The 14,444-nt window shown below is 41.0% G+C and overlaps 1 protein-coding gene across 3 annotated transcripts in view; it reads left to right on the top strand.

Annotated features, from left to right (window-relative positions):
• Nucleotides 1–14,444, top strand: part of DOCK5 (dedicator of cytokinesis 5) — a 274,051-nt gene that overhangs the window by 220,942 nt on the left and 38,665 nt on the right. For 2 of the 3 annotated variants that reach the window (XM_049866956.1, XM_049866957.1), the window contains 4 exons: nt 6,192–6,360; nt 7,035–7,173; nt 7,704–7,807; nt 8,501–13,287. In XM_049866956.1, the coding sequence (XP_049722913.1) occupies nt 6,192–6,360; nt 7,035–7,173; nt 7,704–7,807; nt 8,501–8,605 (517 nt within the window). In that variant the 3' untranslated portion in view covers nt 8,606–13,287. Of the gene's footprint in view, nt 1–6,191; nt 6,361–7,034; nt 7,174–7,703; nt 7,808–8,500; nt 13,288–14,444 lie in introns of those variants that run through there. The other variant, XR_007515000.1, reaches the window with a different exon arrangement.

Raw genomic sequence — 14,444 nt, 5'->3', positions numbered from 1 at the left:
TTTTTTCTTCTCCTAGGGTTTTACTATTCGCAATTAATTGTGATTTATTAGAATTTACTGTAATATAAGGCCTGAAGTATGGAGCCAACTTCATTTTTTTCCCCAGATGGATATGCAGTTCTGCGTATAACATTTAGTGAGCAAGCTACCGAATATCAAATCCCTATATGTATTTAAAAAAAAAAAAAAAATTTTTTTTTTTTTATATGTATTTTAGTCTTTTTGTGGGCATTCTTTTCTGTTACTCTACCTGTCTATTCAGGTACCAGCATCATGCAGGTTTAAGTACTGTAGATTTAAATTTTTTTTTTTTTTTACTTCTAGCTGTCCTTTCCAAAATTTGTATAGCTAATTTTCCCAATTGTTTTTCCATGTGAAGTTTTGGAGTAACGTGTTTAGTGCCATATCATAGACTCCTCCCAGCCCCAAAGAATCCTATTGCTGTTTTATTAGAATGAGATTCAATTTATGGACTAATTTTAGAGAATCGTTTTGATGTTGTGCCAAGACATACAGTGCATTTCCATACACTCAAATTGAAGCTATTTTAAAGGAGTGAACATTAAGTGTCCTTTTCTATGTCTAAAGATACTATTTTTGAATAATATTTTACTAATTTGAAGTTAATATGTATTTATGTAGAAAATTTTAAAGTAATAGGTACTTTTAAAAGAAAAAATCCTTATAACTATCACTCAGAGATATTGTATTATATAACCAAACTGTTCACTAAATTGTTAGTTTAGTTATGTAATAATGAAAAAGTATATACCTACTCCTCACTTACCAACTATCTCGTTATCCAACATTTCACATTTACAACGGTAGTAAAAATCCTACTATCCTACCATTTTGTGCATTAATGAGGCTGCAGGCATGATCCCCGTGCTCGAGGGGAAGCTGGACTGAGTGTCCCCACGCCCTCTGCTCCCTTCTGTAGACAGGGGCTCTGTGTTGAGCTGCCGCACAGGACCGGCCACTGTGGCCACGGTTTCAGCGTATACGCAGGCAACACCGAGCCAGTGGGCACCTCTTCCGGGCTCCTAGCTCCTTCGTGACCTGGAGTACAACACTGTCAGTGAAAGGATAATATCCCTACGCCTACAGACCAGTTAATATGACAGTTACTCAAATTTACACACCAACCACTAAGGCCAAAGATGAAGAAATTAAAGATTTTTACCAGCTTCTGAAGTCTCACTGATTGAACATGCAATCAGGATGCGCTGATAATTAGTGATGATTGGAATGGGAAAGTTGGAAACAAAGAAGAAGGATAGTAGTTGGAAAATATGGCCTTGGTGGTAGAAACGAGGATACCAGAGATCACATGATAGAATTTTGCAAGACCAACGACTTCTTCATTGCAAATACCTTTTTTTACCGACATAAATGACAGCTATACACATGGACCTCACCAGATGCAGTACACAAGAATCAAATTGACTACATCTGTAGAAAGAGATGATGGAAAAGCTCAATATCATCAGTCAAAACAAGGCCAGGACCGACTGTGAAATTGCTCATATGCAAGTTTAAGTTGAAACTGAAGAAAATTAGAAAAAATCCACGAGAGCCAAAGAACGACCTTGAGCATATCCTACCTGAATTTAGAGACCATCTCAAGAACAAATTTGACGCGTTGAACACTAATGACCAAAGACCAGATGAGTTGTGGAATGACATCACGGATATCATACATGAAGAAAGCAAGAGATCATTAAAAAGACAGGAAAGAAAGAAAAGACCAAAATGGATGTCAGAAGAGACTCTGAAACTTACTGTTGAATGTCAAGCAGCTAAAGCAAAAGGAAGAAATGATGAAGTAAAAGAACCGAACAGAAGATTTTGAAGGGCAGCTCGAGAAGACAAAGTAAAACATTATAATGACATGTGCAAAGAGCTGGAGATAGAAAACCAAAAGGGAAGAACACCCTCGGCATTTCCGAAGCTGAAGGAACTGAAGAAAAAATTCAACCCTCGAGTTGCAATAGTGAAGGATTCTATGGGGAAAACATTAAACAACACAGGAAGCATCAAAAGAAGATGGAAGAAATACAGTCATTATACCAAAAAGAACTGGTCGACATTCAGCCATTTCAAGAGGTAACAAATGATCAGGAACCAATGGTACTAAAGGAAGAAGTCCAAGCTGCACCGAAGGCATTGGTGAAAAACAAAGACTGCAGGAATTGATGGAATATCAATTGAAATGTTTCAACAAGTGGATGCAGCGCTAGGAGTGCTTGCTTGTCAATGCCAAGAAGTTTGGAAGACAGCTACCTGGCCAGCCAGCTGGAAGAGATCCATATTTATGCCTGTTCCCAAGAACGGTGATCCAACCAAATACAGAAATTATCCAACAGTATCATTAATTTTACACACAATCAAAATTTTGCTGAAGATCATTCAAAAGCGGCTGCAGCAGTATATCGACAGGGAACTGCCAGAAATTCAGGCTGGGTTCAGAAGAGGACGTGGAACGAGGGATATTATTGCTGATGTCAAATGGATCCTGGCTGAAAGCAGAGAATACCAGAAAGTTGTTTACCTGTGTTTTATTGACCATGCAAAGGCATTTGACTGAGTGGATCATAACAAATTATAGATAACATTACGAAGAATGGGAATGCCAGAACACTTAACTGCGCTCTTGAGGAATCTGTACACAGATCAAGAGGCAGTTGCTGGGAGAGAACAAGGGGATACTGGGTGGTTTAGCATCAGGAAAGTTGTGCATCAGAGTTGTACCCTTTCACCATACCTATTCCATCTGTATGCTGAGCAAATAATCCGAGAAGCTGGGCTACATGAAGAAGAACGGGGCATCAGGATTGGTGGAAGACTCATCCTTGCTTGCTGAAAGTGAAGAGGACCTGAAGCACTTACTGATGAAGATCAAAGACCACAGCCTTCAGTAGGGATTACACCTCAACTTAAAGAAAACAAATATCCTCATAACTGGACCAATAAGCAACATTAGGAAAACGTAGAAAAGGTTGAAGTTGTTCAGGGTTTCAAACTGGCTCACACCAAATGACCCTGATTCTCCTGTTACCCATGTTATGTCACAGTATTTAATACTCTCACGGCGATTGTTGGGTGCAGTCTATAAGCTCCCCGTTCTGTGTTGGTAGGAAGTAAATCGTATCCATCTACTTTGGCAAGTGAGAGGCTGTGGCACAGAAAGAGGAAATTCCCTTGTGAAACACAGTGCATTGTGTTAAAGGAACCAGGATAGATGACAGAGCAGGCTAAACAAGTACATGCTTAGAGTGCCAGCGAAATAGGGGTCCGAAAACAAAAGTTTATGGAAAAACAAAAAGGTGATATTCCAGAAAAACCATGGAAGTAGTCATTATGAGAAAAAAAGCAGATTCGTTTTGTTTTATTTAGTTAATTTTAAGAATAATTAGGGTCTTTTGGAATTTAGTTCTATGATTTTTTAAAAAATTTGTACAGATTTAATAATAGTGAGTGGAATCCCCTTAAATATTAAGTACTAATAGTTGGAAAATATCAAAAAATTGAAAATTCAGACATGCATTTTTTAAAAACCAATAAAAGATAATCCAGGAAAGGAGAGAATGATTTGAAATTAAAAAACAAAAGGAAAGAAACTGCAGCTTAGAAGCATTTTCCATTCTGACTCCAGTTAAACCAGCCACTGTTGAGTCAGCTCTGACTGAAAGCGACCCTGTGTGTGTGTGTCAGAGTACAACTGTGCTCGATAGAATTTTCAATGGCTAATTTTTCAGAAGTAGATCACCAGGCCTTTCTTCCAAGGCACCCCTGGGTGGACTTGAACTTACAGCCTTTGGTTAGCAGCTAAGAACTTCACTGTTTACACCACCCGGGGACTCCCACCGTGACTCTGATGGTTCCTTAACCAGACTGCCCTGGAGCTTTCTTATCCTGTGTCTTTAGAGAAGATTACAAGAATGTTTTTCTCCAAAATATGAGAAAATTAAAATGGCAGAATCTTTAAATGACACTCACCCCTTAGCAGAGCTGTCTAAGCCTGTCTCAAAAATATGAGGCAAAGAAACCCACCATTGAACACACAAATATCTGTCCTCTCCCCAACCAACATTTTCCCCCCAACTCCCAGTGCAGACTGGTAAACAGGGACAGTCTGTTGATCTCCCAAGTGGCAGGGCCCTCCTGGTCACACAAGAGAGCTCAGAGGTGATGTTCTTTCACCAGGTTGAGCCCTGGGTGTGGTTGTGTGGACTAGCATTTGCCCGGTGACCAGAACATGGCTGGAGCACAGTTTCTATATTCTGGAAGTAAATAACATCCAGTAATGAAGACTGTCCCCTCTAGGTTGCCTGCAGCGTGTCCCAATGGGTGATGTGAAAAGTCACGGTTGAGAAGCCGCCTGGGCTGTGGGAAGGAAAATTAGAGATTAAAAGTCCTAAATGACTTAAGAAACATACCCACCAAATAAAGTGAGTGAATGTTGTTTAGATCCTGATTCAAACAAACCACATATAAAAAAAGTTACAAGAGAATCAGGGAAATTTGAGCCTTGACTGGATATTTGGTGAAATTAAGGGATTATGATTTAGTTTTTAGGAATGATGATGGGACCGTGGTTATGTTTTTTGTTTTGTTTTCACTTTTATGTGTAAATTTTCCTTAAAATTTAAAAATGTCTTTACACAATTATTCCCCCCCAAATTTCTTATTTTAATTTTTATGTACTTAATAACAAACAAAAAAATAAATAAAAAATAACCAAACCTGTTGCTGTTGAGTCAATTCCTACTCATAGCGACCCTATGGGACAGAGTAGAACTGCCCCATAGGGTTTCCAAGGAGCAGCTGGTGGAATCGAACCACCAACCTTTAAGTTAGCAGTTGAACACTTTAACAACTGTGCCACCAAGGCTAATAACTAGTAAGGCTAACTCTCTTTTTTGCGGGGGGAAAGGCCCTCTTTTTTCACGAGATGCCTGTTTATATCCTTTGACAGTTTTTAAAAATCATACTGATTCTGCTCCTCACTTACCGACTCTGTCATCATCTGATATTTCACATACTATGATGCTTGAAAGTCTGGTCATTGTAATTAGCAGACATACATGTTCCAAGCATTTTGTAACAAGCTTAGGAAGTAGGTACTGTTATCCTCATTTTACGGATAAGGAAACAGGCATAGAAGGTTATCTGCCCAAGGTCACCCAACAAGTAAGTGTACGTAGGATTTGAACACAGGCTCTCTGACTCTAGAGCACTTGCCCTTATCCACTACATAAAGCTGCTAGTTAATCTTTTACTTTAGGGATTCTGTCTTTGCTTTTAACTTTAATAAGATCTTCTCTTCTCTAGGATGAGATAAATATTCACTAATATTTTATTCCAGTTCTCTGGTGGTCTCATCTGTGTACATTTATATCTTGAGATATTCACTTGGCAGTTGGAAATTCAGGTCTGGAACCTGAGAGAGAAGTCACAGGAATAAAACCAAAAACGCAAGGAAAATACTAGCCCAAAGGGCTAAAGGACCAAATGAACCAAAGACTCCACCAACCTGAAACGTGAAGAATTAGATGGTGCCCAGCTACCACCAATGAGCACCCTGACAGGGAAAAAAAAAAAAAAAAAACAAACAGGGAACACAACAGAAAGTCCCAGAGCAGGAGATAAATGTAGAACAGAATTCAAATTACTATAAAAAGACCAGACTTAATGGTCTGACAGAGACTGGAGGAACCCCCGAAACTATGGCCCCCGGACGGTCTTTTAACCCAGAACTGAAACCATTCCTGAAGCCTACCCTTCAGACAAAGATTAGACAGGGCTATAAAACAAAAAATAACACACGTGAGGAACATGCTTCTTAGTTCAATTAGACATACGAGACCAAACAGCAGCTCCTGTCGAAAAGCAGGATGAGAAGGTAGGAAGGGACAGAACCAGGATGAATGGACATGAGGAACCTGGGGTGGAAAGGGGAGGATGCTGTCACATTGTGGGGGACTGCAACCAATGTCACAAAACACTATGTGTATAAATTTTTTAATAAGAAACTTAATTGAGCTGTAAACTTTCCCCTAAAGCACAATAACAAAAATTAAATTAAAAGATTTAGATTGAGGACTCATAACTGCTGCTTCTTCCAGAGTGAATTTTGACTGTGAGGTAATCAGTGTTTTATGCTTTTTGTCCTTATACTTGGCTGCTAGGTCAATTCTGGAGCCCCTTTTCGAGCGCAGGGCCTCGTCAGGTGCCAGAGTTGAAGATATACCCCTCAGAGAGGACAGCGAGAACCGGATCAGCAAGTTCAAGAGAAAAGACTGGAACCTGAGCAAGTCCCAGGTCATTGCAGAGAAAGCACCAGAACATGATCTAATGGTAAAAAAAAAAAAAGAGGAAAAGCACCCTAGGTTTGCCGCTGCCTCCCTCGTAGCCAGGCACATTGCCGTTCCCTGCGCAGATAGAAGCCTGGCTGTGGTTAGTCTCAGGACAGAGCAGTCCATGGTAGGTGCCAGAACTCAGATTGTGTAAGAAAGCACGTACAGAGAACCTGAGTCTCTACATCACTATTGGTGCAAGATCTTCTACCCACAATGTAAACATATGGGTTGATGCTCAGAGTTGTGGTTCTCACCATCGTGTTTCATGAGTCAGTTCAAACATTGTCATTTCTCTCCTTTTAACTTTATAAAAAGAGGGTCCTTTTTTTTTTTTTTTTTTTTTCCCACAAGCCACATCAAGTTGTTAAATGTGGCAAGACCAACTTTTCCCTGAGAATCAGGCTGGCTTGTTTCCAACCTAAATGACACAGTCCAGCTGTGGCCAAAATCGAGCCTGTAAGCAGCCGGAAAGTAATCTGCGTTTCAGTGATTCCCAGTTAGTATCGTTGCTGTGGCACCCACGGTATGTCAGTGTCGTAAGCTCGAAGGTGGCCCCTGGAATTATGCCCTTCTGCGAGTTTCTGCTCAGTAGACAGGGTTGTTCAGAGCATTGCTGAGCTCAGTGTTCCTTACTCTGAGAATATTTTGCTGTGTTTTTCCCCCTGGTACTAGAGCCCATCCAGAAAAGCACAAAGGCCAAAGAGTCTCCAGCTGGTGGACAGTCGGCTGACACCATTTCACGGTTCTTCACCTCCTCAGTCAACATTCTTGAGCCCACCACCACTCACTCCTAAAGCAACCAGGACCCTAAGTAAGTTTTCCCATAGTCCTTATATCCTTTTCACTAGGGAATAGAGTATGTTCATGGACCTGGGAGACATTTCACCAAGCCAGCCGCAAAGTGTATGTGCCTGTTGTAGAGTTGGTTCAGTTCAGTGGTAGCTGGTGAATACAGTTAGACGGGGTTTCCGCAGGGAGCCCGTGAACTGCTGTTAGTAGTTGCCCTGGCGTCGGCTCTGACCCACGGTGACCTTATACATAACAGAAGGAAACTTTGCTCGGTCACGTGCCATCTTCACAATGTGTGTGAGTCCATTGTTGTGACTATTGATCTGTCTAGTTATCCGAAAAGTAACTGTCCTATTCTAAATGTGAACGTGTAAATGAGGTAGAGTAGGAGTAGGACTAGGACCGAACAGCGAGCAAGTACTTAAGAACTGACCTTTAGCAGTTTGGTTGGCCAGGTTGGTTTAGGCATTAAAACGGCAAGCAGAGTTTCTGTGAGATTCCTTGATAAATTGTTCTCCTTGCTTTCATTTACCTTGTGTCGTTTATTTCTAGGCTCCCCATCTTTACAGACAGATGGGCTGATGACGTCTACTCTCCCGCCTCCACCTCCTCCCAAAAGCAAGCCCTATGAGAGCAGCCAGAGGAACTCTGAGGAGGTGGGGCATCCGTGGCTGATACCTGGGGCCGGACTGCGCCACTCGTGGGGAAACAGCATTGGGTTTTCCAAGCTTTTTAGTAGGCAGGTTTTCCCAGAGATTTGTCACTGTAATTGATGTTTGGTTCATTCCTGAAACCACAAAAGATTTTTAAAAAGGTTTCCAAATTAAAGGGAAGATATGCAGGTAAACTTTTTCATCCAACTGAAGGTAGAACAGTTCTCTTTACCTCCCCATGAGTCCAGGTGGGTGAAATCAGAAGTGGGTTCTGGTTCTCATTTGAAGAGTTACTTCTGAGTGAGTGACAGTCATTCTGGAATAGTGTCTGACGGGTTTCCTTCATTCATTCAACAGATACTCATTGAGTGTCTACTATTTGCCAGGTACCAAGTGTTAAGAATACAGTAGTATGGGGCGGGGGGGGGGGCGAGTTAGGAGAAGGAGGTGTGTGTGGATGTGTGTGTCAGGTGGGTGTTTGTGTGTATGGGGGTAGGTATGTGTGTGTGCACGTGTTCGTGTCTGATGAGATCAAGGAGAATGAGGCAGGACAAATTATTTTCCATTCACCGTGCAGGGGCTGTGTAGATAAACTCTGATCAATTAGAAGCTAAAGCAGGATGTGGGAAACATGCACAAAAAGGCTGAATTGGGAAGATAAGACTGATTTCTAATTTCATGTGTCTGTTCCTGCAGATTGCTCCCCCACTACCTGTCCGAAGAGAAGCCAAAACCCCACCTCCACCACCTCCAAAAATTCGGAAATCTGGCATCCTTTCTTCTGAGCCTGGATCTCAATAACGGTCTTGTCCTCTCTGGAACTGAGTGCCTTGGACAGCAGATAGCTGAGAATTTGCCTCCAGGGGGCAATAGTGCCCTCACTGCACAGGGCGGGTTCCCTGCTGACTCACCTTTCTGATCTGGAATGATGCTCACCAGCTCAAAGTCTGGGTTTTTTATTTGGAAAGCTTCTCTTTGATGATGTTTGAGGCCATGCCACATTTCTTCCAGTCCACATGGAATTCCAGAATCGGCCATGCTCTGTGCATTTCTCAAAGGAGAGACCTTCTCCACTATTATTAAATTTCAGCCTCCAGTGCAGGACCAGTGGGGACTACAAAAGCCTGAGTAGTTCTTCTGCAGTGGTGGTGAAGCTGCCGCACCAACCTAGTCACTGGAGGTATTTCTTGCTTTGCTTCTGAAAAGCTGTGCTTGAGATTTAGTTCCTTTTCTCATGTGGGCATACTCTTTCCCATATAGTATATTGGAAGAGATGAATATCAAGTACACTTGAGTAGCCAAAATAATAATATTGTTCTAATATCTACTGTGTCTCCTTTGAGGAAAAGAACACGTATTTTTAATGGAGATTGGCTGCTGTCGGGTATGAATGGCTATCATTATTGAGAAAGCATAGACTCAAACGTGGGCTCTGAGCTCTTGCAACCCACCCCGACTCACTTGGACATGGGAAGCTGCTCTCCTGGGAGTCCTTACACTCCTGGCCCGCAGCCCTCACTGCGCCCTTGTACTAAGGATTCCTTTGGAGCTCATCCATTTGCACACATGGTGTCTTGTGTTGTTACCTCCTCTGAGCTCAAGTCACTGGATATAAGGGACTTAGAAGCCTGGGTTCAGACACTTCTTTTCCAGATTCCATTTGGATGGTCAGTGGCCCCCAATCTGCTTCCTGATTGTACCCTGGAGGATTTAGTGCAATATTTCCCTTTAGTTATTTATTCCTCTTGATGATGGAATTAATTTGATCACTTGTTAATGGTACTAATGTCAGCACTCCTTTTAGAAGAAAAAAGGGGTGATTTAGATTTTAGATGATCAAATGTTATATACACATACATAAACAGCCACAAAGTTACAGACATTTTGAGCTGGGGAGGCCTTAAAAGTCATATAAACATTCATTTTGTGGATAAGGACATTGGGGCCAAATAGAAACTTATGCCACAGGTTCTTACTAATAGCCCAGCTTCTAACTTAGGCTATACCAGATAACACTTAGATCTAGAAGACAGATACCCCTGACAAGCGCCAAAATACCAAACCCGTTGCCCTTGAGTCAATTCTGACTCATTGCAACTCTATAGAACAAAGTAGAACTGCCCCATAGAGCTTCCAAGGAGCAACTGGTGGATTCAAACTACTGACCTTTTGGTTAGCAGCGAATGCTTAACCACTGCACCACCAGGGCCCTACCTGTCCCTGGTTGGAACAATATTTGAAATGTCATGGATATTTCTATAATACTTGGGTAAAAAATAAAAAAAAATTTTTGGATATTTTTGGCAAAATCAAAACATTTGTTTAATGTGAATCTCCTGAGTCAAAATATGGAGAAGCTTACTGGGAATCTCTTCCACCCCTTGCCCAATCCTCGGAGTAGAGGGAGCAGAGAGAGAGATTTCAGAGGCTCAGTTGTCAACAGTGAGAATTTGGATTTCCCTACCTGGCTCTTTGTTTTTATGCCTCCTTTCACCGCCACTGCTTTTAGGAAAGGCATTGGAGTTCATCACAAGGATCAGGGAACCAGAAACCTCTGAGGCTTGTCTAGCGTTACTCAAGAAATTAGTATTCATATTCTAGAAGTGGTGTGTGAAACGGTTATTCTTCACCCCCATCATGAGAATCTACAATGTCGTATAATGGAAAGAACATGGGCTTTGGAATTGAATGTGTTTGGTTTCAAATCCCAGCTATGTCAGCTATTTATTAACTTGGCAAATTCACACACATTATTTGAAATTCTTTGAGCTTTCATTTCCTCACCTTTAAAAATGGGGATGATACCTGCCACACAGGTTGTTGAATTGGTAGATACTCACAAAACATTCCTTTGTTTTCTCTGTAGAGTAAGATCAGAAACTCTCTGAGAGCATTATGGGTACTCTGTTTTCCCAAGGAAATTTGGAAGGTGGGTGCAGGTTAACCCTCCACATACAGGCCCTCTTCAGAAGATGGTGTCTTTTGAAGTCTTTTATGTAACTTATGGCTAGGGACAAAATGTTACAAGAATTGAAGAGGATTTTAAGTGGAAAAAACTCAAGCCCTATAGAGAAAAAAGGAAGGAACAGAAAGAATATGCAGGGCTTATGTGAAACCTGGAACAGCTTCTGAGAAGCTGCCCGTCAGCTGTATGCCTCACCCTAGTTTCAGGCTACCATTAGAAAGATATAAACGGGGTCATGAGAAAAGCAAAACCTCTAGCCTCTCCTTTGAGAACAATGGGAGTGAACCCATGCCTGATCTCGGAGCAGAGGCTGTGGAAATCTGACACTCAGTGCCCAGATGCCTTCCCCTGTATTATATGACATTCCATATGATCGCCTTTCCACATGAGTGGAAATAATAGTTTCACTCTTTCCTGAACCCGAGGAATTCCAGGTAATGTTGTGGAATAATAAATCACAGAGGACTTTGGGAAGGTCACCTCCTTGGGAAGCTATTGCGTAGAAAAGAGTCCTATCTGACAAAAAGTCATGAATAATGTCTGAAGTCAGAGAGGAAGAGTGCAAAATAAATGCCTTATGATTGATGACATTAAATGAAGAAGAAATGAGAGACAGGGAGAGAAACAAGAAAGAACCCAGTCTTTATTTTTCCTTGCTAAAAACTCTGTAATGTTATAAGAATTGAAATAAGCCCTAGGATTCTTACAACCTTATGAATATTTGTTCTTTATATAGGTTTTTTTTCTTTTTGAAATCTTTTCTCTCTCTGTCCTGGTGACTTGTCTTGATTTGAGATTTTTTTTTCCAAGAATTATTTCATTCAAATATTTGAAGCCCTTACTGAATGCCAGACAGTGTGCCAGACCCTCCGGATGTGGCTATCTCATGTGTTCCATGGAAACAACCTCAGTATACAAAGACAGTTCACTCTGGTTTGCTGTGGGATTGCAGTGTGAGTGGTATGAGATGAAACTAAAACCCAAGGAAGGCTGGCGGAGCCAAGGGTTGGTCCCTTCTCTTCCACCTTCACCCCTCGACTCCCTAGTTGCAGTCATTTTCTCCTATTAAAAACTAAACTGAGGGCTGACCTAGCCATACTGCAAATCCCTAAGATAAAGTAAAGCAGGGTTTGAGATACCAATCCACCCTTGTTAACTCTTTCCAAGCTGCAAGAGTCATTCCCTTCTAGTTGCCTCAGATCATGGGATGATTTCTTATTTTAAAATTGAGACATAATTTCCATACAAAAACCTGCTGCCATTCAGTTAATTCCAACTCATAGCGACCCTATAGGGCAGAGTAGAACTGCCCCATAGGGTTTCCAAGGAGCAGCTGGTAGATTTGAATGGCTCACCTTTTGGTTAACAGCCAAATGCTTAACCACTGTGCCACCAGAGCTCCGACTTACATGCAGTAAGGTGCAAAAATCTTAGGAATACAGACGGGTGAATTTTTACATATCTATACACCCATGCCACCACCTCTCAGATGAAGTCATAGACTATTTCCAGCACCACAGAAAGTTCCCTTGTGCCCGTGGTACCATTTTATAAAAGATATTTGGAAGGCCCTTCAAATTTGTGCCTTTCTTCTCCCTTCTTAGGTATAAAAAAGAGGTGGGGGGAGGGAACCTCACCATCAATGCAGAACAAGAGTATAAAGACTATACCTTCTGGCAAGTCAAAGGGTAATCCCTGGAACTCTATTTCCTCATTGTAAAAAAAAATGCTTGAGGCTAGATCATTTTTGGAATCCTTCCAGCCCATGCTTGCTTTTATTCTAAGTGAATGAAAAAGAGGGAGAGTCAGTAGGAAACTAGGTTTCTGTACAGTGACTTTTAGATCCACACACTAGCATCTTTCTGCTTTTCATCCCACCTTGTTGCTTTGACCCTGACATACTCTGGGTCTTAAGAAAGATCAAAAGATCAGTGGGCATTAAAGTTACGAATATACCCATTATATCCAGCACACACTGAAATCTGTGTGACACCAATTACCATATTTCTCTGTAACAACTTTATAAATAATGTCATTTTCATGATAGTCTTCGGCCTTCACCAGCCGGGCCACTGTACCTAGACATTCAGTTCATTTTAATAATCATGTCTTCCCCATATCATTTTGGAAGTTGATAAATATCACTTCCTTGGAAGCTTTCAGCTATATGTCTGGTTTTTATAATTACATCAGAAACAGTAAGTTCCTTGTTGGGTGGGTTGAAGGCCGAACCTTTGGTTCTGATCTACAAAAGGAAGAAGTGTTCCATTCAGGTTGATGATGTACTTAGACTCCAACCAAAGCTGATCTCCAGTAGACCCTGCCCAAACTCATCTGTTAGTTATGTCTTGTGAGTTGTTCATCCAAACTTTGTCATAAGCTCCTTTGCCATGATTTTGTAAATAGTTGGATTTCAAACATGAGAGTTTGGAAGGTTATATGCATTGAAGTAGAGGAATTTTTGTTCAGATTTGCTGTTATTTATTTTTTAAATTAAAAATGGAAAATGTATTTTAAAGTTTATTGTGCACTTTGTTTATTTCCTTTATATTAATGAAATGAAACTCCTGAACTTTTTCCTTATTGACACTTCCTTTATGACTCATCACACCCAGAGTTTCTCTGGCCAGATTCTTCCCTGTTAGTTTAAACTTACACTGTGAAGTCATGGAGTCATCTTTACCCAGAAGTAACAAAACTACAAACAAACCACCTGGTCCTTTTCCCCTCCTTCATCCATCCATCCCTTTGGCATCTGAGCTGACTCGGTTTGATAACAGCAATTCATTTACTGCACATAGGTCCCATTTCTTTGCACACACCACAGATAACTAGGCAGAGGTAAAGGAGGTTAAAGAGGCTAAAAGTAGTGTCTGATAATATGTAAAAAGAAAAAAAGGAAGGATGGGAATTATTCTCAAACTTGTTGAACATAAGTATCACCTGGGGAGAGGCCGGACCCCAAACCAATTAAATCGGAATCTTGTCGGTGAGGAGTGGGAACCAGGCGTCAGGCATCATTATTTCGTTTAAATCTCCCCATGTTATCCCATTGCTAGGCCAAGGTTGAGAACCACTGCCTTACAGGAAATCTGACTTTAAAAAAGTGGTGTTCAAGGTGTGTTTCGTAAAGTCCTTGTTGGTAGTGGGTCAGGTTGGAGAGAAAGGGCAGCCTCAGTTCGGTTAGTTAGACTAGCTCTACTGGGCTTATGCATAAGTTTTTTGTTTTTGTTTGTTTTTAAGAAGTGTTTCAGTGCTTTAAAACATTTGCAATCTATTGCTTCTTAGAGCAATAATGCTTTACCGTGCATAGGGATCCCTGGGATGCTTGTTTAAAGTGCAGCTGCTTTGGCCCCAGAAACGGTTCAGTAGGACTAGAGAACCTTTTTGGTCTGGAGTCGCCTTGGAGAAGCACGGACATCTTCCACTGTCAGAATCTGTATGTGCTGTTAACTAAAGCAATGTTAATGGTTTTTTTGTTTGTTTCTAGTCATCTCTAGGCTATTACAACTTCTGAAAACTTAGCTACAATTATCCATTTTATTTTCAAGCCATTCTAATTCCTTTTTGCTACTGAATTTTTTAAAATGAGGACTTACTAAATGCAATATTTAACTTTTTCTTGTTCTTTATTTCAAAAGGCTATAGACTTTTTTTTTTTTTTTTTTTGAAGCT

This window comes from Elephas maximus, chromosome 22 (assembly GCF_024166365.1).
Source record: "Elephas maximus indicus isolate mEleMax1 chromosome 22, mEleMax1 primary haplotype, whole genome shotgun sequence".
NCBI lineage: Eukaryota > Metazoa > Chordata > Mammalia > Proboscidea > Elephantidae > Elephas > Elephas maximus.
The sequence above is the reverse complement of the archived record's forward strand: the minus strand, read 5'-3'. Positions and strand labels throughout refer to the sequence as shown.